The sequence below is a fragment of the Pecten maximus genome, unplaced genomic scaffold, assembly GCF_902652985.1.
Source record: "Pecten maximus unplaced genomic scaffold, xPecMax1.1, whole genome shotgun sequence".
Classification (NCBI taxonomy): Eukaryota; Metazoa; Mollusca; class Bivalvia; order Pectinida; family Pectinidae; genus Pecten; species Pecten maximus.
The window spans coordinates 19,308-44,594 of NW_022979207.1; the positions used below are offsets into that span (position 1 = coordinate 19,308).

Consider the following 25,287-nt stretch of genomic DNA (forward strand, 5'->3'; position numbering starts at 1 on the left):
CGAACTCTCGTTGTTGTGTTGTTCCTGTGCTGCAATAAGTTGACTTTTTCAGAAATAATATTTCTTTGCTGTTTATTCTTATTTAAGAGGTGATTGTGCAATTTTATTTATTCTGTAGTGAGTAAGTGACACAAATACAAACAATCAGAAAATCAATACTGACGAAACGGACGTACGACGGTACGTGAACGTGGGGAAACAGGTGAATAACAAGAACGTGAGATCAGTATTATTAGATGTCAGCAGAACAGGACAGAACTGTACAAAGGTTGGTATATATCTGTCTTCACTATAAATATATTTTTGATTACCCACTACAAATGTATGTTGCATTTTCGTTTTTAAGCCCAGAGTGAATACATTACATGTACATTTATAATATATTTGATTGTTTTTATGACTACTAAAATTTCTTATTTGCAAACAACAGTGAGATTTGAAATGGCGAACAGGTTCCAGTTTGCAATTGATCGCGGTGGCACTTTTACTGATATCTGGGCTAGATGTCCCGGAGGTAAAGTGAAGGTGATGAAGCTGCTGTCTGTTGACCCTAAAAACTATCCTGATGCCCCAAGGGAAGGAATTCGCCGCATCATGGAAGAGGTGAGGTTTACACCACAATGTAATTATGTATATTATGTGGTAAATGCTACTAACTGCAATACAGTAGTACTGCTAGGTTAGCTCCCGAGAACAGTCCTTTTTCTGTAATGTAACAAGTAGCGCGATCAAGCTTCACACCAAATATAATTGATAACAGATTAGTTATAACAACTTACAATTTTCACCGATTTTATAACACTGGAAATCATCATTTTTTTTGGTAAATGTTAAAATCATGAAATTTATCAAAAAAGGGAAAATGTTCAAACAAAACTTTTATAAAAGCATATAATAAGCAAAAGAGGAATAGTAATCAGTAATGTTTAGAAATAAAGCTCATGACGTACAAGCAATGTACAGAGTTTTGTATCTCTGTGAATTAATGCAAATGTGTAAAAGATTGAGAAAAAAATGCAACAACCAGATTAGGACTCAAACCCTGGACCTCTTAACTCTCTACAGAAGCTCTAATCATTTGAGCTACCATGCCACCAGTGTTTAGCCCAGTCTAGTTCAACTACATTCCTCCTTCTTCAACGAAGTCTTCCCCCTAGAAGACACATGAACACTTTATGATACCACGTGTGAACATTGGTATTTAATTGGATGTCAAATGTAACACTGATCGGGGGAAATGCTACGACCAGATCAGGGCCTCTCTTAAACTCAATTAGTTAATAGTGTAAAGACTATTTAGTCAGAGGTTTCGGGTTCGATCCTCAGCCGAGGCCTTGAAATAATTATCACTATAATAAGTCTATCATTACCTCCATTACTTTGTCACCCATGTAGGGACCTGTGAAATTTTTATTTAGCTTGCTGCAGAAGCATTGCTGTAGCCACTGGAAGTTTAAACTCTTTCCTGGAGGGCCCGGGGGTTCACAGTATGTATCCATGGTAAATACTATAGCTACAAAATACTACTAGGATCGGTTGAGTGTAAAACTACTAAGGTAGCAGTGTACAGTAAAAATGCCAAATTCTGAAAAATATGGCACATGTTTTAGATATGTAAACATTGCCAGTTAACCTTACATATAACCTCTAATAAAGTATATATTTGAAATCTGTACAACATTTGCAATTTTAATAGAGCTCTGAAGGATAAGTAAACTGATATTTTCTGTGATTTTTAGAGCTGTGAATACCATGGTAACAGCTTAAAAAATTCTCAAAAATTGCAAAATATTATGATATTTGACCCAAAATGGCACAATTCTCTACACAATTTTTTTTCTGAAACCTATTTAAAATTAAATATCTCTATCCCAAAGACAGAATTATTCTTGTTTGGACATATGTTGTAAATTAAGTTTTTCCGCTATCTTACCTTTTCTGTGGGCTTCCATTTTGCGCTGTAGGCAAAACTAAATTTCCCGTGTAAACACACGTTCGGAAAATCCGGATATTTAAAATCCGGAACCAATTTATTGATTTTTGTTTTAATAAATGTGAAGCCTGTATGTACTACTTCATACTGAATATACCAATTATAGTGTACATTTATTTTTTCATTTTTTATGCATATCATAATACAGGAGTTATTTGCTTAACAAAAAAATTGCCCATGGCCAGGCTGTCTTACTGTGGTGTGCTACCTAAGCTAGAGGTCCCAGGTTTGAACCCTAGAGGAGACACTGAAATTATTGTAATAACCTCTCTTTCAGCAAGAATATAAAAAGAATAAACAAATTTCCTATTTTAAATATAGGAAGGATCACAAAGGCAATAAAAAAAAAATGTGCTAAAAAGTTTTAATTTAGCTTGGAATTAAAATAAATAACTACAGATTTTTGTGTTGAAAATTAACTGGCGATTATCAGGTAAATTCTCTCATGCATTAAGGTATAAATGTGTAAATCATAAAAATGTATGGCTAATTATGTAATGATGAACGTATGTTCCTTCAAATTTATCATGCTACATGCATGTATGTGTATAACTTATAGATTTTCCTTGTGTGTAACAGCACTGTAGTTATATATACATACAATTCTACGTAGTTATTCTCCAGAAAAATGTGTACAATGTATATTCCTTTTTTGGTGCTGTTCTGACGGTATCGCCATATATACACTCAGTAATTCAGTCCTACTTTTGTAGAATCGTCAATTTGAAAATACAATGTAGTCAGCTAAAAGTTGTTTGCAAATAAGCTTTCCCAAAACTTCAATACTCTGCTTTTATACAAGGGGAGGGGCTAATTTGAGGATAAATATTGTAAGGTATCTTGTGATTGACAGGTAGGGGGGTGTGTCCTCCCACCAGAAGAACCACTAGACTCTTCCCAAATTGACTGGATCAGGATGGGGACGACTGTGGCTACTAATGCTTTGTTGGAGAGGAAAGGGGAACCTATGGCCCTGGCAATTACCAAGGGTTTTAAAGACCTCCTCCACATCGGTAACCAGGCACGCCCTAACATCTTTGATCTGGTAAGCATCTTGAATGCATTATTCATTTTTGACCTTGACCTATTTTTGTGGTCACAGGGATGAACTTTATTAAACATTCAAATACATGTCATTGTTTGATAAACTGAACTACTTTATCAATAAGCTTGTACTATTTGCCAAATCATATGGAAGGCAGTGATTTCCTGTGATATGTTTAGAGTAAAGTAAAAATCTGTATGGTGATTGTTCAATAATTTTCTTTCTTATGATCTGAGGGCAAAAGTATCATGAAGGTAAGAATGTAGCTTTGACTTATTTGATGGAGTAGTGTAAGGTACTAGTGGTCTGAAACACAAACAATAAATGTTTGGATTGTGATTTAGTTTCAGTAATCTCTGTCTAAATTCATACATCCTTTAATTGATACTAACATTTGTTGCATATAATATACACATATACATCATGACATTGTGTGCCAAAATTGCATTACATTTTCCTGTGCCAAGTATTGTGGAAATTGAAAGCATATGATTTTGTTTAGGAAATCGTGTCACCGGACCAGCTGTATGAAGAAGTGATAGAGGTTGAGGAGAGGGTTGTGTTCCAGCAGGAGAAGTGTGAGATCAAGAAAGGCTGTACCGTTGTTACTGGTACGACCGGTGAAAAGGTGAGGCTCCCTAATATCACTATAGAAAATGTAAATGGATAATGACAATAACCAGTGGCACAGCTACTACTGGATCATGCCATCAAGGCTATTATATATTGAGAAATGTTTGTCAGTCCTCATTTAGCACTCACCATCTATTGTCCTGTTACACATTTAACACTTTTTACTTTTACTCATGAGGCAGAAGGTTCAAAGATATGGCCAGAAGGCTTACTGATATGGTCAAAAGGCTTACAGACATGGCCAGAATGCTTAAAGACAGGATTAAAAGGGCTTACAGACATAGTCAGAAGGCTAACAGACATGGGCAAAAGGCTTACAGACATGGATAGAAGGCTTACATACATTGATAGAAGGCTTACAGACATTGATAGAAGGCTAACAGACATGGGCAAAAGGCTTACTGATATGGTTAAAAGGCTTACAGACATGGGTAGAAGGCTTACAGACATGGGTAGAAGGCTTACAGGCATGATCAAAAGAGATTACAGACATAGTCAGAAGGCTTAAAGACATGGGTATAAAAGTTACAGATTAGGCCAAAAGGCTTACAGACAGGATCAAAAGGCTTATAGACAGGATCAAAAGGCTTATAGACAGGATCAAAAGACTTACAGACATTGCTGTGTATGTAGAGAACTGGGATGAGGGCTATCAGTTCTTAATTTAAATCTCCTTGGCCTTCAATAAAGTTTTTAGGAGTAAGAAAAATGTTTAAAAAATAAAAAAAAAAACAACAGAAGTTCCTTAAGATCCATTGAATGGCTTATTGAAACTCCTCACAGAAATGGCACTCATTTTAGTTCAAGGTTACAAATGTTTGAGTATCACTTACAAATTAAGATGTAACCATCATGCCTAGTAACATGTTGTTATTGTAACAAGGGGGCTGGACCTGGCTACATTTACAGTAAGGTTGTTATATTATCACTTATAATTTTACCCTTGGAACTGTTCAATCTAGTTGTTTTAGTTTAAGATTAGAGTCCAGTTCAAAAAGTGATTAGCTTAATTTATTTGTGACAATCTCATTTCTCCTTTACTTTAAAACCTGAGTGTGTGTTTTCCTTAAAATAGCCAGGTAGGAAGAAACGGACAAGTGTTATAGTCCATAAAATTGTGTCAATTACTTTAAATTTTGATTTTATCAGAATTTTAAAATTGTTGTTGAACTGTGATTAGCCTAATCACCTTTGAAATAACTGGACCCACATGTTTATACTGTTGATTGTACCCTCATAGTTGGAGGTTTGGAACACTGTTGATGTGACAAGATTACGACAGGACTTACAGCGACTATTAGACAGAGGAATTCGGAGTCTGGCTGTTGTCCTACTTCACTCCTACACGTAAGATTATGTACAGCTGTGACATTCAGTGATTTTGATATATTTTTTTTAGAAAAGACATGCTTTACTGAATGGTTTCTGTTTCTCTTTACTGAATTGTATGTAGCTCTAAATCAAAGAAAGTAAATAATTTTGATGTTTCAGTTAAAAGGACGGGTGGTTCTATGTCACTACCCCAGTTCTCATTTTAAGAATGTTACAGATTACTTGCATTTGAGTACTCCATGTTAAGTTGCTAGATGTACATCAATGAAGACAGAACTATCCACGTCCTACTGGTACCACGTATTCTATCACTTGTTATCATCATCAGATTTGCAGATCATGAAAATGAGGTTGGACGCGTGGCAAGGGAGATGGGTTTCCACCAGGTGTCACTGTCATCAGATGTCATGCCGATGGTGAGAGTTGTCCCACGAGGTTACACAGGTAATTATGAATTCGCTACTTCATAGTCAATTAATGAATTGAATTAAGATAACCTAGGAATTATTTGTCTTTATGTGTTACGAAATATGTATAAAATATATTCAAAACTAATACTGTAAAGTACATTTAATGTTTTGTATAGAGGACTGTTTTGTTTGTTTTGTTGACAGCGTGTGCTGATGCCTACCTGACACCATGCATCAAGAACTATGTTGCGGGCTTTGCCTCAGGCTTCCAAGGAGGAGTACAGGTGAGAGTCACAGATATCATTACCTACGTTTCCGAGTTTGATTTAACGAAGTTCCACTGTATATACCTAGGGCCTGGATACATGTAGCATCACTACCAGTCTTTTCCAGATCTGCTAACGTCACTACATCACCCATAAATTAACTACAGACAATATCCCAACATCAAATATATATACTGGAAACAGTGGAATATCATCACTAATTATGCACCATACAAATGTACCTCCCAAAATGTCATAAATGAGACTCCTCATGAAATGGCAAATTAAGGGTCATACACATTATGAAGGTAATGATTTATGAATTGTTTTCACTATATATTTACGGGAGCCTGAAGTTGGTTCCGAGTTCCGAGTTCCGAGTTCCGTTTAAGTAAAACGGAACTGGGAACCAGTTCTGAGTTCCGTTTAAGAAAAACTGAAATACTATGAATTAGCTTTATTGATTAAGGTCCCAGTTCCGAGTTCCGTTTAAGAAAAACTGAAATACTATGTATTAGCTTTATTGATTAAAGTCCCAGTTCCGAGTTCCGTTTAAGAAAAACTGAAATACTATGTATTAGCTTGATTGGTTTTGGTCCAGTTCCGAGTTCCGTTTAAGAAAAACTGGAATACTATGTATTAGCTTTATTGGTTTTGGTCCCAGTTCCGAGTTCCGTTTAAGATAAACGGAACTCGGAACCAGTTCCGAGTTCCATTTAAGAAAAACTGAAATATTATGTATTAGCTTTATTGGTTTTGGTCCCAGTTCCTAGTTCTGTTTAAGATAAACGGAACTCGGAACCAGTTTTGGTCCAAGTTACGAGTTCCGTTTAAGAAAAACTGAAATACTATGTATTAACTTTATTGGTTTTGGTCCCAGTTCCGAGTTCCGTTTAAGAAAAACTGAAATACTATGTATTAGCTTTATTGGTTTTGGTCCAGTTCCGAGTTCCGTTTAAGAAAAACTGAAATACTATGTATTAGCTTTATTGGTTTTGAGTTCCGAGTTCCGTTTAAGAATATTGGTTTTGGTCCCAGTACCGAGTTCCGTTTAAGATAAACGGAACTCGGAACCAGTTCCGAGTTCCGTTTAAGAATATTGGTTTTGGTCCCAGTTCCGAGTTCCGTTTAAGAAAAACGGAACTGCAATGTATTACCTTTACGCGTTTTGGTCCCAGTTCCGAGTTCCGTTTAAGAAAAACTGAAATACTATGTATTAGCCAGTTCCGAGTTCCGTTTAAGAAAATATTCTATGTACTTTATCTCAATATGAGACCCGAATCTGAAGAAGAAAAACTACATGTGTCAAATGGGTGCAAAGTCATTTATCATTCACGTATGAATTTTAAGGGACTTGGTCCTAGTTTTCAGTTCCGTTGAAGGAAAACGAAACTAGGAACCAGTTCCGAGTTCCGTTTAAGTAAAACGGAACTAGGAACCAGTTCCGAGTTCCGTTTAAGAAAATATTCTATGTACTTTATCTCAATATGAGACCCAAATCTGAAGAAGAAAAACTACATGTGTCAAATGGGTGCAAAGTCATTTATCATTCACGTATGAATTTTAAGGGACTTGGTCCTAGTTTTCAGTTCCGTTGAAGAAAAACGAAACTAGGAACCAGTTCCGAGTTCCGTTTAAGTAAAACGGAACTAGGAACCAGTTCCGAGTTCCGTTTAAGCTAAACGGAACTAGGAACCAGTTCCGAGTTCCGTTTAAGAAAATTTTCTATGTACTTTATCTCAATATGAGACCAGAATCTGAAGAAGAAAAACTACATGTGTCAAATGGGTGCAAAGTCATGTATCATTCACGTATGAATTTTAAGGGACTTGGTCCTGGTTTTCAGTTTCCGTTGAAGAAAAACGAAACTCGGAACCAGTTCCGAGTTCCGTTTAAGTAAAACGGAACTAGGAACCAGTTCCGAGTTCCGTTTAAGCTAAACGGAACTGGGAACCAGTTCCGAGTTCCGTTTAAGAAAATTTTCTATGTACTTTATCTCAATATGAGACCAGAATCTGAAGAAGAAAAACTACATGTGTCAAATGGGTGCAAAGTCATGTATCATTCACGTATGAATTTTAAGGGACTTGGTCCTGGTTTTCAGTTTCCGTTGAAGAAAAACGAAACTCGGAACCAGTTCCGAGTTCCAAACGGAACTGGGAACCAGTTCCGAGTTCCGTTTAAGTAAAACGGAACTGGGAACCAGTTCCGAGTTCCGTTTAAGGATAACAACACGACTGGTGTTGTAAAATTACGAGAAATTGTTGTGTTGTAACCTCCAAGAGAGAATGTTACAACGCAGTTTTCGTTCATGGTACATTTCTTTTTTTTACCCTTTCATAAATTAGAAGTAGTTTGTTAAAGCAGCTTTCTAGATATCGCGAAATGTGGGTCCATGGAGGGAGATATGCGTTTTTATTTGTAGTTAATGTATCTATATGTGTGAAGTTAAAGTACACAAACAAAGCAATAACTGCAAAGTATATTTCATACACCATTTTGTTTTTCAGTTGAGGTGAAATGTCTATATGACGACTGGGAAAAAATCTTTAATTGGTATTACTGAAGTTTTATTCAACACAAATAAAAAAAAAAACAATTTCATTGAATAATATTGAACAGTTCTTTCATTGGCACCTGGAAACATAGAAATACGCGGGGTAGCAGGAAACTTCTAAGGAGCTGTTGCCAAAGGCCTTCCTTGTTATTCGCTGTCAATGATTAGACTAATTGATTACATTAAATCTACAATTTGTGATATCACTAATTCAAATATATGGTATCATTAAATGATTTAACGATATCATGAATTCTAATTTATGATATCATTTAATAAATAAATTACATCAACAATTCGTATTGATATCACTTTATTCCTTGAATTAATGATATCAATAATGGAATTATTCATATAAATAAATCCAATAAATGATAACCATTAATTATGTCGCCCCCGTAAGTTTCGGAGAGACATATTGCTTTGTTCCCGCGAGGAGGGGATGCTTGGGATTGCATTTGAGTTTTTAAGTCAGAGCTCACATGATCTGAAAATATTAAATTTATTCATACGTTTGTTTCCGTGCGATAACTTGTATTCTTGTTAACAAATTGTCTCCATTTAAAAAAAAAAAAAAATTGTATTTATTTTGTTTTTCAAGATTTTCAGCATAGTCAAATACAAAAATATAACCCATATACGCTTATCTTAAACGGAACTCGGAACTGGGACCAAAACCCGTAAAGCTTATACATAGTTGTTCCGTTTTTCTTAAACAGTACTCGGAACTGGTTAAACGGAACTCGGAACCGGTTCCGAGTTCCGTTTTACTTAAACGGAACTCGGAACTTGTTAATTAAACGGAACTCGGAACTGGGACCAAAATCAAAAAAAGCTAATACATAGTATATCAGTTTTTCTTAAACGGAACTCGGAACTGGTGAGTTCCGTTTATCTTAAATGGAACTCGGAACTGGGACCAAAACCAATAAAGTTAATACATAGTATTTAAGTTTTTCTTACACGGAACTCGGAACTGGGACCAAAACCAATAAAGCTAATACATAGTATTCCAGTTTTTCTTAAACGGAACTCGGAACTGGGACCTTAATCAATAAAGCTAATTCATAGTATTTCAGTTTTTATTAAACGGAACTCGGAACTGGTTCCCAGTTCCGTTTTACTTAAACGGAACTCGGAACTGGGACCAAAATCAAAAAAGCTAATACATAATATTTCAGTTTTTTCTTAAACGGAACTCGGAACTGGGACCAAAATCAAAAAAAGCTAATACATAGTATATCAGTTTTTCCTAAACGGAACTCGGAACTGGGACCAAAACCCGTAAAGCTTATAAATACCAACATTACCTGAAACGGAACTCGGAACTTGTTAAAAGGAACTCGGAACTGGTTCCGAGTTCCGTTTTACTTAAACGGAACTCGGAACTGGTTCCTAGTTCCGTTTATCTTAAACGGAACTCGGAACTGGGACCAAAATCAAAAAAAGCTAATACATAATATTTCAGTTTTTCTTAAACGGAACTCGGAACTGGGACCTTAATTTATAAAGCTAATACATAGTAATTCAGTTTTTCTTAAACGGAACTCGGAACTGGGACCTTAATCAATAAATCTTAATTCATAGTATTTCAGTTTTTATTAAACGGAACTCGGAACTGGTTCCCAGTTCCGTTTTTCTTAAACGGAACTCGGAACTCGGAACTCGGAAACCAACTTCAGGCTCCCATAATTACAGTGTAGGGTGTGTTTTAGTTAAGTTCATTATGACTTCATATTATGGCAATGATGAAAATACGAGGTGTTTACTTTGATCCTGACTCAGGGCGGTTTTTATTTCTCAGGAATCTTTGACCTCAGTACAAGACACTTTATCCCTACAGATCTAGTATTGTACTTGTATGTTGTTTTCCACTAATTTATTTCACTTAATTCCAAGATAGTTGTAAATACTGTTGTATAATAAACCATTTCACTAACAGGGTACCCGTGTGTTGTAAATACTGTTGTATAATAAACCATTTCACTTACAGGGTACCCGTGTGTTGTAAATACTGTTGTATAATAAACCATTTCACTTACAGGGTACCCGTGTGTTGTAAATACTGTTGTATAATAAACCATTTCACTTACAGGGTACCCGTGTGTTGTAAATACTGTTGTATAATAAACCATTTCACTTACAGGGTACCCGTGTGTTGTAAATACTGTTGTATAATAAACCATTTCACTTACAGGGTACCCGTGTGTTGTTCATGCAGTCGGATGGAGGACTTACCCCAGTGGATCAGTAAGATCTCTTCACATTGTCCGAGAGGTTAAAACTGATCAATATCATAAACAGAAGTCTGATATGTAAATATCATAAAAAACAAAGGTCTGATATGTATTGCCAAAAAATAATTGCACATATTATACAATAGCATAGGTGATTACATTGGAACTTTTGAAAATTCCTAAAAAACTATGGTTTTTGGGTTTAAAAAGAAATTTGATTAACAATACCAAGTTCATTTTTGCATTTCTTCCTCGCTTACATTTTGTAGCTTGATTTATATTTGAATATTTATAGGACCTCTGAAAATGATATACATGTATAAAGATCTCTTTGAAAGCATCAGTCATCAGTTCCATGTTATAACTTGATATCCTGTGGGCTGATGAAACTCAAACTCATTGAAATTGAAATAATAAGAGTTCTCTTCTTAGATTGAGTCCAAAGGTTAAGGTAACAGTTACTGCTTGTGTATAAATATGAATGGATTACCCACATATCAAACAGTCTCCCAAAGTAGGTCATACATAGACTAAGTAGTTTTTGTATAGGTGTGTAATATACTTATTTCCAGATTTAATGGATCGAGAGCAATTCTGTCTGGTCCTGCTGGTGGAGTTGTAGGGTATGCCCTAACCACATATAAAAAGGAGTCTGACCTGCCTGTCATTGGTTTTGATATGGGAGGTAAGATGTGAAAACCAAATCCTGAATTAGTATTGTTTTCTTGCAAAAGCTTAATATTGATTCATCAATTGCAGGTTTTATGTAGCAAGAAATTGTATTCCTAAGAACCAAACTTATGAATAATTGAAAGTAACTGATGTTTATCTCCAGGGACATCTACTGATGTGAGTCGGTATGCTGGAAGTTATGAGCATGTGTTTGAAACTACTACTGCTGGAGTGACAATTCAGGCTCCCCAGGTAGGTCATACACAGATATCCAGGTAGGTCATACACAGATATCTATAATACTTATCAGGTTATTCAGTCTCCCCAAGAAGGTCATACATAGATATCTCTATTACTTATCAGGCTGTCATGCTTGTTTGTTTCCTTCTGTACAATGCCATGTTTGTTTGTTGCTGTTTGTACAATGCCATACTGAATTGTTTCCCTTTGTACATTGTCCTGCTCTTTGTCTCACTTTCTACAATGCCATACTGATTTGTCTCCCTTTGTACATTGTCTTGCTTATTGTTCTCCCTTTATACAATGCCATGTTGGTTTGTCTCAATTTGTACAACGCCATGTTGGTTTGTCTCCCTTTGTACAATGCGATACTGATTTGTCTCCCTTTGTACAATGCCACACTGATTTGTCTCCCTTTGTACAATGCCATGTTGGTTTGTCTCCCTCTGTACAATGCCATGTTGGTTCGTCTCCCTTTGTACAATGCCATACTGATTTGTCTCCCTTTGTACAATGACATGTTGGTTTATCTCCCTTTGTACAATGCCATGTTGGTTTGTCTCCCTCTGTACAATGCCATGTTGGTTTGTCTCCCTTTGTTCAATGCCATGTTGGTTTGTCTCCCTCTGTACAATGCCATGTTGGTTTGTCTCCCTTTGTTCAATGCCATGTTGGTTTGTCTCCCTTTGTACATTGCCATGTTCGTTTGTCTCCCTTTGTACAATGCCATGTTTGTTTGTTTCCTTTTGTACAATGCCATGCCAGGTTGTCTCCCTTTGTACAATGCCATGTTGGTTTGGTTTCCTTTCCCTTGCTACAGTGACTGTCTGGTCTGTTCCAGCTGGACATCAACACCGTAGCTGCTGGTGGAGGATCCATGCTTTTTTTCCGGGCTGGTCTGTTTGTTGTTGGACCGGAATCAGCTGGAGCAGACCCTGGCCCAACCTGCTACATGAAAGGTGGTACTTGTATACTACATCATATTATTTCATGTGTATCATACAATATTGGAGAAATCTCATTTCTTTATAATGGTAGATTGGTTTTCCTTGCTAGTAATGTAGTTATTAATTAACTAATCTGTACATATAGGTGGACCACTGACTATAACAGATGCAAATCTCTGTTTGGGGAGAATCCTGCCAGAATACTTCCCAAAGATCTTTGGCAAGACACAAGATCAGCCCCTAGATGAAGGCTTGACGCGGAAATCTTTCCAAAAGTTGACCAGAGAGGTGCGTTTACCTTATACATATTCAATAAACTGATGGTTAGCCTACTCTCTTAGGGTTATAATAATTGTTTAGCCATTTGATTCTGTGGATCTTGACTGGTTCATCACCAGTGAACAAATTTCTTGGTTGGAAGAGCATCTGTCTTATGTAAAACATCTTGTCTGAAGTTTAATGTTGCACGTTTCATGTCTTTTTAAACTTGCCTAGATGACCAATCAACACAAACAATGAAAAACCTCCAGTTTTATGATGGGACATTTTCTAGTACTTTTTTCAAATTTGTTGATTCACAAAATATCTGTTCTTTATCAGGTCAATGAGTTCCTCTTACACCAACATGGCACAGAGAAGCACCAGCCAATGACAGAAGAAGAGGTTGCCATGGGCTTCATTCGTGTTGCTAATGAGACCATGTGTCGACCAATCAGAGCTCTTACACAGGTAGATTTTATTGTGTATTATGCAATAACCATGCTGTGTTTATTTATATGATATATATAATTCATTTCCAATGCATCAGTATTGATTCCTTATAGACTGTCCATGCTTTTCTCAAGAACTGTATTTTTATGTATTTTGATTTAGCACAGTGTTCATAAAGTTCATAAAATATCAAAACTAGGTAAAAAATAATAAGATACATGTATATAATATGCTTACTCTATTACATTCCAACAGGCCAGAGGCCATGACACTTCACGACATGTGCTGGCCTGTTTTGGTGGGGCAGGGGGACAACATGCCTGCGCTATAGCCCGATCCCTGGGGATGAGACAGGTGTATGTACACAGGTAAGTAAATGTTACCTGTCGATACAGGTGTATTTACACAGGTAAGTAAATGTTACCTGTCTAAACCGGTGTGAAATAAAATGAAAAAAAAAGTACAGATAATCAAGCATGCATAAACAGTTTTACCGAAATATGGCAGGGATGCTTTGCATCTACATATATAGCTTGAATTCGTGATATATACATACAGCAACCAAATGTAGTAACATTTAATACAAAATAGTTGGTAATCAGAGAAAATATCCTGATGTCACTTGAGACATGCATTGATACCTGGAAAATCTTAACTTTCTGTACAAACTTATGTTACTAATTGAAAGACATGGTCGAAATAAGTTGATGACTATATTATACCTGAGGAACCTCCTGATGGCAATAGGAATATTGGTTCATTGCATAGATGGTAAAAGAATTTGTGTTGATGTAAATAACATCAAAGTTTGTAAGCACTCTAGCTGCTTCCTTGAGGAATTTCGATCAGCCTTCATACAATGATAAAGGACCATACTATTTTGGAAAAATTTGAGTTTCAGAATTGTTGGGTCAAGGTCAAGTTCACCATTACTATTTTTAGAAAATTCTTCTCAGCACTCTAGTGTCTTCATTCCTTGAGGGATTTAGATCAAACTTGACAGAATTACAAAGAACCATGATATCTCAACATGTTCCAGTTTCAGGGTTGTTGGGTCAAACCTATCATGCCTATTGCTGTTGTCTGTTACAGGTATGCTGGGTACAGTAACGTATTAGTATCATGCATTACTCCTATTGGTGTTGTCTGTTACAGGTATGCTGGGTACAGTAACATATTAATATCATAAGTTACACCCATTGCTGTTGTCTGTTACAGGTATGCTGGGCACAGTAACTTAGTATCATACATTACTCCTATTGGTATTGTCTGTTACAGGTATGTTACAGGTATGCTGGGTACAGTAACTTAGTATCATACATTACACCTATTGATGTTACAGGTATGCTGGTATCCTGTCTGCCTATGGTATGGCTTTGGCTGATGTGGTACATGAGGCCCAGGAACCATGTGCTGGGAAATATGACCAAAGTATACATCAATATTAACGTGAAATATATAACTGTTATGTAAATCAACTTGCAAGGCTGGTCTGGTCACAATATCAATGTCAGGAACGCGGAGATTGTATAGGCCAAAGGGGAGAAGAATCCTCTATAATTATTATGCTCCCTTCAAAATTCATTATTGTATTATGCTATGAAGTTGTCAGTCCATCCATCTGATGAAAACCTTTGTTTTTCCTCCTACATTTTGCAACTGATCTTTTCGAAACATAGTAGGCTTTATAATGGTGATATGTGGTTGTGTTTTTCAGAATGGCAATTTGATTTGACTATTTTTGCAAAAGTTATTACTGTTTGTTTATTTCAGTATGTATTTTGTCTCTGTGCATTGCATTTTAATTAAACTGTTGATTTTTCATTTCAAATTTTGTGTTCACTTGATACAATGCATTTCATTTTGACATGGGATAGATATATATTGTTCCACCCCACGGTACATATTGGTCACCAAAAAGTTGAAGTGACCTTTTGTGATTCATCTTTATTAGTTAATTGTCAAGTATTGTCCATCACCCTTTAATATTTTCAATTTAGAATTTAAACTTGAATCCTTCATAAGAAATTTCATTGAAACTTGATGATAACATTCAGTACATAATCCAGTGTTGTCTTGTTTTAGGTTCGTTTACTCACCTGGACGGTCGCATTGAATACCTGAGTGAAGTCTGTTCACAGGAACTACTAAAACAGGGATTTAACAGGTATACCTATAATTTAGGGATTTGACAGGTATACCATTAATTTAGGGATTTAAGACACAAACAGCATATAAATGAGTTTGATGAGTAAACAAATATTTGTCAATACGGAGTTCCTGTGTAAGTTATCTGAATATAAATTCTACCTGAATAGTGTATATGATAGCAAACAAATCCATGTAACAGGTAATTTTAACCATTTTTACTGTTTAAAGTTTCTGGAAATATACAACTACTGTATGAAGCATTATATTTAACTGTAATTGATGTATAATTGGTCTCGTCATCATCTATACTCTCACTGTGTTCTCAGCTCACAGGTAGAGACACACCCCTTCCTACACATGCGGTATGATCGGACAGACTGCGCTCTGATGATTTCCTCAGAGGGCTATCCTCCTGGACCTGGGACTTGTAAATATGGTGATTTCCGTGCAGCATTTCAGGAAAGGTATATCATAATTCAATTCAATTCAATTTATTTCCAAATGCTACATAGCATATAGGATTCCAAGATACATATATATCATATAACAATTCATGCATACAAAATGGCGGAGAACTAATTCTGACTATTACTGAACCACACAAAAGCTAGAACTGTCGTCCAGAGGACCAACTCATACCCCCCACCCCGCCACTGTCCCTCTGGTGAAGATTTTCCAACAAAAACCTGTTTTTAGTGAACGGGTTACCAAGGCAACCTAAATTTGTGGGGAAAAAACCTGCATGCATATGTACACATTATGAGTCCCTAACATTCCTGTGTATTTCAAATGAAATTGGTTGATGGCTATATAGGAGTTGTCAGAGTTGTCTTGACAAAGTTTTCCACAAGAATATGGGAATTGAAATCTGGTCACCATGGAAACCAAAAATTCTGTAGAGAAATATCATGCATGTATATTAACACATGGTCCCTATAACTTCTGTGTAGTTTGACTTAAGCAGTTCACAGGTTTATGAGGAGCTGACTGGACAAAATAATAATAATTATCCTCTGCACAAGACTGGAACAAATAAAAACAACAGCTACTTCAACATGTCATATAATGATTAATAGAATCTTCCACTACCTTGAAGGTCTGACAGAAATTTCCGACCAGAGGAGGAATATTGTTTGTTGTCTTAGCCGAGGCTCTGCTTAGGGTTCTGTCCAGTTGTTAAAATATTTGAAATATTATTTTGAAAAGTATGTTTTAATGCAATACACTGTTAATGTTGACATGACGTAACTGTATTGTTGCTGTGGCATGATTGTATTGTTTCTGTGGTGTCATTGCATTGTTTTTAGCACATGCTTTCTGTCATACTCTAGAGGGTGATAGACAAATCACATCCTAGGGTGATAGACAAATCACATCCTACAGGGTGATAGACAAATCACATACTACAGGGTGATAGACAAATCACATCCTACAGGGTGATAGACAAATCACATCCTACAGGGTGATAGACAAATCACATCCTACAGGGTGACAGAGAAATCACATCCTACAGGGTGATAGAGAAATCACATACTACAGGGTGATAGACAAATCACATCCTACAGGGTGATAGACAAATCACATCATATAGGGTGATAGAGAAATCACATACTACAGGGTGATAGACTAATCACATCCTACAGGGTGATAGAGAAATCACATCCTACAGTGTGATAGAGAAATCACATACTACAGGGTTATAGACAAATCACATACTACAGGGTGATAGACAAATCACATCCTAGGGTGATAGACAAATCACATCCTACAGGGTGATAGACAAATCACATACTACAGGGTTATAGACAAATCACATACTACAGGGTGATAGAAAAATCACATCCTACAGGGTGATAGACAAATCACATCCTACAGGGTGACAGAGAAATCACATCCTACAGGATGACAGAGAAATCACATCCTACAGGGTGATAGAGAAATCACATACTACAGGGTGATAGACAAATCACATCCTACAGGGTGATAGACAAATCACATCATATAGGGTGATAGAGAAATCACATCCTACAGGGTGATAGACTAATCACATCCTACAGGGTGATAGAGAAATCACATCCTACAGGGTGACAGAGAAATCACATCCTACAGGGTGATAGAGAAATCACATACTACAGGGTGATAGACAAATCACATCATATAGGGTGATAGAGAAATCACATCCTACAGGGTGATAGACTAATCACATCCTACAGGGTGATAGAGAAATCACATCCTACAGGGTGATAGAGAAATCACATACTACAGGGTGATAGAGAAATCACATCATACAGGGTGATAGACAAATCACATACATGTAATACATGGTGATAGACAAATCACATCCTACAGGGTGATAGACAAATCAAATACTACAGGGTGATAGAGAAATCACATACTACAGGGTGATAGAGAAATCACATACTACAGGGTTATAGACAAATCACATACTACAGGGTGATAGACAAATCACATACTACAGGGTTATAGACAAATCACATACTACAGGGTGATAGACAAATCACATCCTACAGGGTGATAGACAAATCACATCCTACAGGGTGATAGAGAAATCACATCCTACAGAGTGATAGACAAATCACATCCTACAGGGTGATAGACAAATCACATCCTACAGGGTGATAGACAAATCACATACTACAGGGTGATAGACAAATCACATACTACAGGGTGATAGACAAATCACATCCTACAGGGTGATAGACAAATCACATCCTAAAGGGTGATAGACAAATCACATCCTACAGGGTGATAGACAAATCACATACTACAGGGTGATAGACAAATCACATACTACAGGGTGACAGACAAATCACATCCTACAGGGTGATAGACAAATCACATACTACAGGGTGATAGACAAATCACATACTACAGGGTGATAGAGAAATCACATACTACAGGGTGATAGACAACTCACATCCTACAGGGTGATAGACAAATCACATACTACAGGGTGATAGAGAAATCCCATACTACAGGGTGATAGACAAATCACATCCTACAGGGTGATAGACAAATCACATACTACAGGGTGATAGACAAATCACATCCTACAGGGTGACAGACAAATCACATACTACAGAGTGATAGAGAAATCACATACTTCAGGGTGATAGACAAATCACATCCTACAGGGTGATAGACAAATCACATCCTACAGTGTGATAGAGAAATTTTGAACAGGTGAAATATGTGAATGATCCAAGAAATAAATGACACTAAGTACGATCAAGTGTAATAACTTTGTATGTACATGTATAAGGTATATAGTGAGTTTAGGGATCATTTGAAGCTAATGTACAAGGTAATCAAGTTTGAATTTGCTACAAGGTAGTGTATGATGTGGATATGAATGAAGCACACCAATAATGTACAAATATTTATATAGATGAGCAATACATTTGGTAATATGGCTAGTTATTTGTCATCACAAATTTTGGGAATGACAAAATGTGTGACTACGTTTATATGACAAATTGTCTTACCGGATGCTAAAAGATTGAACATCTATCATATCTTTGTAACAGGTATCAGACAGAATTTGGTTTTACAATACCTGACCGACCAATTCTTGTTGACGACATAAGGATACGTGGTGTCGGTAAATCATTTGTCAGTTTAGAGGAATCGACAGCGGAGGTGACAGAACCTCCAAGTGTGGAAAAGGTACATGTACATTAGGCATAAAATGTTATCTAGTGTTTCAAAATGATCTTAATTAGGGAACAGTCTGTGAATTAGTCCAGACAGGGTAACCAAATAATAAACATGTGAGTATGCATGTGTCCATTAATTAGCTTCTTCCTCAGCCAAGCAGATTACATGTAACTACGTATACATGTGTATACAAGTAACAGATTCCAGCAATTGTCAATTTATGCACCTCAAAATTGAATTCCTCTAAATAATTTTGAATGTGAATTACCACTGCCTATAACTCGGGCTTATATCCTGTCACTTTGTCTCTAGTCCGGACCACATGTCGGTATGTGTCCTAGCTATTACCTGTATATCCACTGTCTATAACTCAGGCTTACCGGGTATGTCCTGTCACTTTGTCTCTAGTCCGGACCACATGTCGGTATGTGTCCTAGCTATTACCTGTATATCCACTGCCTATAATTCGGGCTCAATTCTTGTTTTAGGTCACCAGCTGTTATTTCGAGGATGGACATTACAACACGAATGTCTACCTACTGGAGGATCTTGGGAAGGGTCATGTGATCGAAGGGCCTGCTATCATTATGAATGGAAACAGGTTTGTGTGAAGTAACAGTCCATGAAACCTTTACTATTATGTGGCAAAAAGTTTTTCTTTTTCAGAGACTATATATATATTATACAAATATTTTAGGAGCCCAGGTTGTATAAATATTTAAAGTAAACTATTCATTTATTTTGTAGTACTATTTTGGTGGAACCAGCTTGCACTGCATCAATAACAGAACATGGGGATATCAAAATGAAGGTAGGTTGTTTTTTGAGTCTGAAGATCAATTACCTACACAGTATAGTGCTACAGATACATATATGTTAAATATTGATTGAAAACAATGTTTACATTACAGGTTAATTTAAGTAATTTAACTGCCAAACTTTCTATAATGGTTTAATAACATCCCAGAAAAAAAATCTTTTTAGATAAAATTATATCTATTTTGAAAGTGGCTGATATTAGCGTAGGATAAAACAGTTAATCATTAAAAACATAATGTTACCAAACCGTCTGTTTATTACGATGTAGATTGGAAGTGGAAAGCTACAGGAAATAGGTCCAGAACTTGATGCTATTCAGCTGTCTATCTTCTCCAACAGATTCATGAGTATCGCTGAGCAAATGGGACGGTAAATTATTCTCTATAAAACTATTGTATACCCCAACATATCGTAGAAAATATGCCAAGAACATTGTCAGCTACATATGCTGGTCCTGTATTTTGTGTAATATTGCTTAGCAATTGGGATGCATGTCTACAAATCTCATTGGGTAAACTAATATTTGTGTATTGTCATAGGAAATGTTACAGTATTTGACTGTTAACTTGAAAACAATTGTATTTAATCATGTTTCATTGTAAAATTTATGGTTAGACATTTTATGTTTTTTTTTCAACTTTTAAATCATCCATTTTCATTTTAATATACCAGGTAATAAAGTGATTTAAGAAAAACCCAGACGTTCTCAGTTATAAAATTTGTAGATAATCTGAATTAACTACATCTTGTAAAGTAGGAAGAGTCAATCACAAAAGTCGAAGGAGACCTCAATGGTTCATTTTTATTGGTCTACCGGTTTCGTCTTTTTCAGGCTTCATCAGGACACAAATTACAATTTTTAGGCTCCTAAATTGTAATTTGTGTCCTGATGAAGCCTGAAAAAGGCGAAACCGGTAGACCAATAAAAATGAACCATTGAGGTCTCCTTTGACTGTTGTGATTGACTCTTCCTACTTTACATTAGACCTTACTTCAATCACCCTGCATATCTCCGGATATCCAGCTCAGGGACCCAGGAACCCAGGACTCCAGCCACTTATATACTCACCGGCGTTGGCTCTACACCCCTTTTCACTGTTATATCTTGTAATGATGTATATGTCAATATTTTGTATCGTTTGAATTACTTACATCTTGTTTGATATATTTGTCAGTATTTTGTGTCTTTTGAATTACTTACATCTTGTTGTCATGTATTTGTCAGTATGTTATATGTCAGTTAGTACATACATGTTTTATTCAGGGTACTGCAGAGAACATCCATCTCCACTAATATCAAGGTAAGCGATACCTATAGGTTCTGTCAGACAAATAAGTATCTGGGAATCTTATAAGAAGGTTATATTTCTCCATTAAAAAGAGACACAATGGGCCTGTAATCTATGGACAAAGTGCCAGAATTATTTTCCTGTTTTAATTAAAACATTGAAGATTCATTGAAAATAGGAAGATATCACTTTTATTTACAATTCCATGAAAAATAAAAATGTCATCAATCAGATGTTGTGCATAATAAATGACGATAATCAGAAATAGACAAAACAAATTGTCTGCCTTCAGGAGCGACTAGACTTCTCATGTGCCATGTTTGGTCCTGATGGGGGACTGGTAGCCAATGCCCCACACATACCTGTACATCTGGGTGCTATGCAAGAGACCGTACAGTACCAGGTAAGTAACACCCCACACATACCTGTACATCTGGACAGGAGACTGTACAGTACCAGGTAAGTAACACCCCACACATACCTGTACATCTGGACAGGAGACTGTACAGTACAGGTAAGTAATGATCCATAAGTAGGTCATCTGGAATATGTCTGGAGTTTATGTAACAAGATTTGACTTGAGTTAATGGGAAGGAGGGTTGCTATAATACTGTGATGATTGTTTGCATGGAACTTTGACTAGCACATTTACTTTAGACTAAAAAAGATCTGATTTAGGTGACCCATGACCACTTGGTAAGATTTTTTTGTGCTCTAGCTCTCATAATCATGTAGGTTAAAAATCATTCTGGACAAGAGCATCTACCTCAAATGGATAGAAGTTTTCCTTAATTTTTATGAAACAGATGATTATTGTTTTATTGTGTTAACTAAAGGAATCTAGCAATCCGTGGAATTAGTGGGTATGTGTTTGATATCTTTGAGATGTTGAAGTCAGAGGGATTTTAAACTCTGATGTTAATGTTTGGGTTTACCTGTTTGTTAGGTGTTTACCTGTCTGGTAGTTGTGTAGGTGTTTACCTGTCTGGTAGATGTATAGGTGTTTACCTGTCTGGTAGATGCATAGGTGTTTACCTGTCTGGTAGGTGTTTATCTGTCTGGTAGGTGTTTACCTGTCTGATAGGTGTTTAGGTGTTTACCTGTCTGATAGATGTATAGGTGTTTACCTGTCTGGTAGATGTATAGGTATTTATCTGTCTGATAGGTGTTTTTGTGTTTACCTGTCTGGTAGATGTATAGGTGTTTACCTGTCTGATAGGTGTTTAGGTGTTTACCTGTCTGGTAGGTGTTTATCTGTCTGGTAGGTGTTTAGGTGTTTACCTGTCTGGTAGGTGTTTACCTGTCTGGTAGGTGTTTATCTGTCTGGTAGATGTATAGGTGTTTACCTGTCTGGTAGGTGTTTATCTGTCTGGTAGATGTATAGGTGTTTACCTGTCTGGTAGGTGTTTACCTGTCTGGTAGGTGTTTATCTGTCTGGTAGGTGTTTAGGTGTTTACCTGTCTGATAGGTGTTTAGGTGTTTACCTGTCTGGTAGATGTATAGGTGTTTACCTGTCTGGTAGATGTATAGGTGTTTACCTGTCTGGTAGGTGTTTATTTGTCTGATAGGTGTTTAGGTGTTTACCTGTCTGGTAGGTGTTTAGGTGTTTACCTGTCTGGTAGGTGTTTAGGTGTTTACCTGTCTGGTAGGTGTTTAGGTGTTTACCTGTCTGGTAGATGTATAGGTGTTTACCTGTCTGGTAGATGTATAGGTGTTTACCTGTCTGATAGGTGTTTAGGTGTTTACCTGTCTGGTAGGTGTTTACCTGTCTGGTAGGTGTTTATCTGTCTGGTAGATGTATAGGTTATTACCTGTCTGGTAGGTGTTTACCTGTCTGGTAGGTGTTTACCTGTCTGGTAGGTGTTTACCTGTCTGGTAGGTGTTTACCTGTCTTGTAAGTGTTTACCTGTCTTGTAAGTGTTTACCTGCCTGGTATATGTTTACCTGTCTGGTAGGTGTTTACCTGTCTGTTAAGTGTTTACCTGTCTGGTAAGTGTTTAGCTATTGGTTATTGTATGTAATATTAGTTATATAGATATAGGTGAGGACCATGTGATCCTATAGGTTACACATTGATTTGTTTTGACAGCTTCGGCAGCTAGGATCCAGTATACGTGACGGTGATGTGATTCTGTCTAACCACCCCCAGGCCGGGGGAAGTCACCTCCCGGACCTGACTGTGATCACACCGGTAAAACTTCCTTACTTAACTCGGACTATCAAATGATATGATGATTTATACATCTTGTTATTTTTTTATATATATCTTTTAAGTTTCTGATTTATATCTAAATAGCACAATATTATTTCATTAAATGAACATACTTAATAATTTGAATGGTAATTATTGAATGATTTATATATCTTACACGTACTTGTAATCATCAGATAGAATTTTGAAATTTAATTTTGTCATAGCTGACAAATGACTTATATGTCATCACATTAATACATAGTATAATGAAGAGACTTTGTGGTTTACATTGTTATATATATCTTACAGGTATTCTATCAGAAAGTGTATATATTTTACAGGTATTCTATCAGAAAGTGTATATATCTTACAGGTATTCTATCAGAAAGTGTATATATCTTACAGGTATTCTATCAGAAAGTGTCCAAGCCTGTTTTCTTTGTGGCAAGCCGTGGGCATCATGCAGACATAGGGGGGATAACTCCAGGTTCCATGCCTCCACACTCCAAGTCTATCCATGAGGAGGGAGCAGTGTTCAAATCCTTTATGCTGGTGAAAGGAGGAGTGTTCAGGGAGGAAGGTAAAAAGTGGTGTTTATACAAAATCACGATAATGGATGAGAGGCAGTCATTGCCTTCAGGTGATATCTTGTTTTCATGTGTTCAGCATTAATAAAAACTATTGTATGTTTTGCTTAAATAATATACTTTAATTGACAACTCTACCTATCAATATAATTAAATGTATAAAGGACCACTACATGTAAAATATAAAACATCTTGTATGCTGTCTCTGTGTCTCCTACAGAGGTGACAGCAGCCCTGATGGAGCCTAGCAGGTATCCAGGCAGCAGTGGTACCAGGAATCTCCATGACAACCTGAGTGATCTCAAGGCCCAGGTGGCAGCTAACCAAAAGGTCAGATTAGTGGAATGGAAAATGTAGCGCTAATCACTTATTAAGTTAAAATTACTACTACATTGGATCTGTTGGTATGGTTACCTTCAATCAACTGTTATTGACTTTCACATTCCTGCTGGGGATTGTTTGTGTTTTCCTTTTTTTCAGGTAATTGTTTCAACATAGCTGTATATTAACCTAGAGATGGCTCAAGGGGTTAGAAAATTATCCCAAATGTTTTTGATTTAGAATTTCAAAGCATGATGGAAGAATTTGCAAATAAACTTGCATTTCATCATTTTCAAAGAATTGAAGAAAAAAACTGCCTGAATGCTTCATTATATAGTAAGTACAATGTATGAGTAGTGTTATGATTGTCTGTTACAGGGTATCCGACTCATCAATGAACTGATAGATGAATACGGTCTAGATGTGGTACAGGCCTACATGGGACATATACAGGTACCACATCATGCTGATGTACCAGAGTTACCTCCCTTCGTTTAACTCTACTGGTACTGTGATAAGCTTGACAACTGATGGGGGCCGAAAATGGTAACAGATTGCAAGTTAAACTAAAAATACAGTACTGTATTTATCTGCAAATAAGTCCCTGCCCAAAAATATTTTTTGACAGAATCATCAATTTCAAAATAGAAAACTATAAGTGGTTAATCTATATAAGCTAGCCCTTGCTAAACTTTAATACTAAACTTTTGCACAAAGGGAGATAATACCATAGTTATTTTGTGGTTGTTATTACTAGGCCAATGCTGAGGTAGCTGTACAGGAAATGTTATGTGAGATTGCACGTAAAACCAAAAGGAAGACTGGACAGACAAGGCTGACCGCCGAAGAATTTATGGATGACGGGTCAAGGATTTCTCTAGATGTAGAGATAGATGAATCTAAGGTCTGTAAATAAGATGTAAATTGAAAGAGAAAGTTATTTGTCTGCATCTGCAACTTTTTCTTATTATACATTCCAGAAAATCAGGAAATATTCTCAGATATAATTTTGATAGATTGATAATGAAATACATAATAAACACTAGTCATCTGTTATATCAGTTTGAAAATACAATGTATAATCTTATGCTATATATTCTTATGCTATTTATATACAAGGAATTCTAGCCTGAATTTCCTCCATCTAAAAACCCAAGACTTTAGACCTGCTAACTAGAAATGTTGTAAATGTATGCTTAAAGCTA

General features: G+C 36.4%; 1 protein-coding gene across 1 annotated transcript; it reads left to right on the forward strand.

Annotated features, from left to right (window-relative positions):
- Positions 1-12: 12 nt before the first annotated feature.
- LOC117318344 (5-oxoprolinase-like) lies at positions 13-24,986 on the forward strand (the record flags this gene model as incomplete). Its single annotated transcript, XM_033873345.1, is given in 28 exon segments — positions 13-268; positions 431-603; positions 2,847-3,038; positions 3,541-3,666; positions 4,912-5,018; positions 5,332-5,447; positions 5,618-5,697; positions 10,434-10,486; positions 11,046-11,158; positions 11,309-11,397; positions 12,227-12,344; positions 12,478-12,620; positions 12,933-13,061; positions 13,299-13,411; positions 14,386-14,474; positions 15,129-15,210; positions 15,521-15,658; positions 18,743-18,881; positions 19,361-19,473; positions 19,620-19,683; positions 19,960-20,060; positions 20,956-20,992; positions 21,273-21,383; positions 23,070-23,171; positions 23,580-23,754; positions 23,982-24,091; positions 24,461-24,535; positions 24,840-24,986. Coding segments are annotated over 27 exon segments (3,024 nt in total), but the record flags the coding sequence as incomplete, so codon positions are not given.
- Positions 24,987-25,287: the final 301 nt, after the last annotated feature.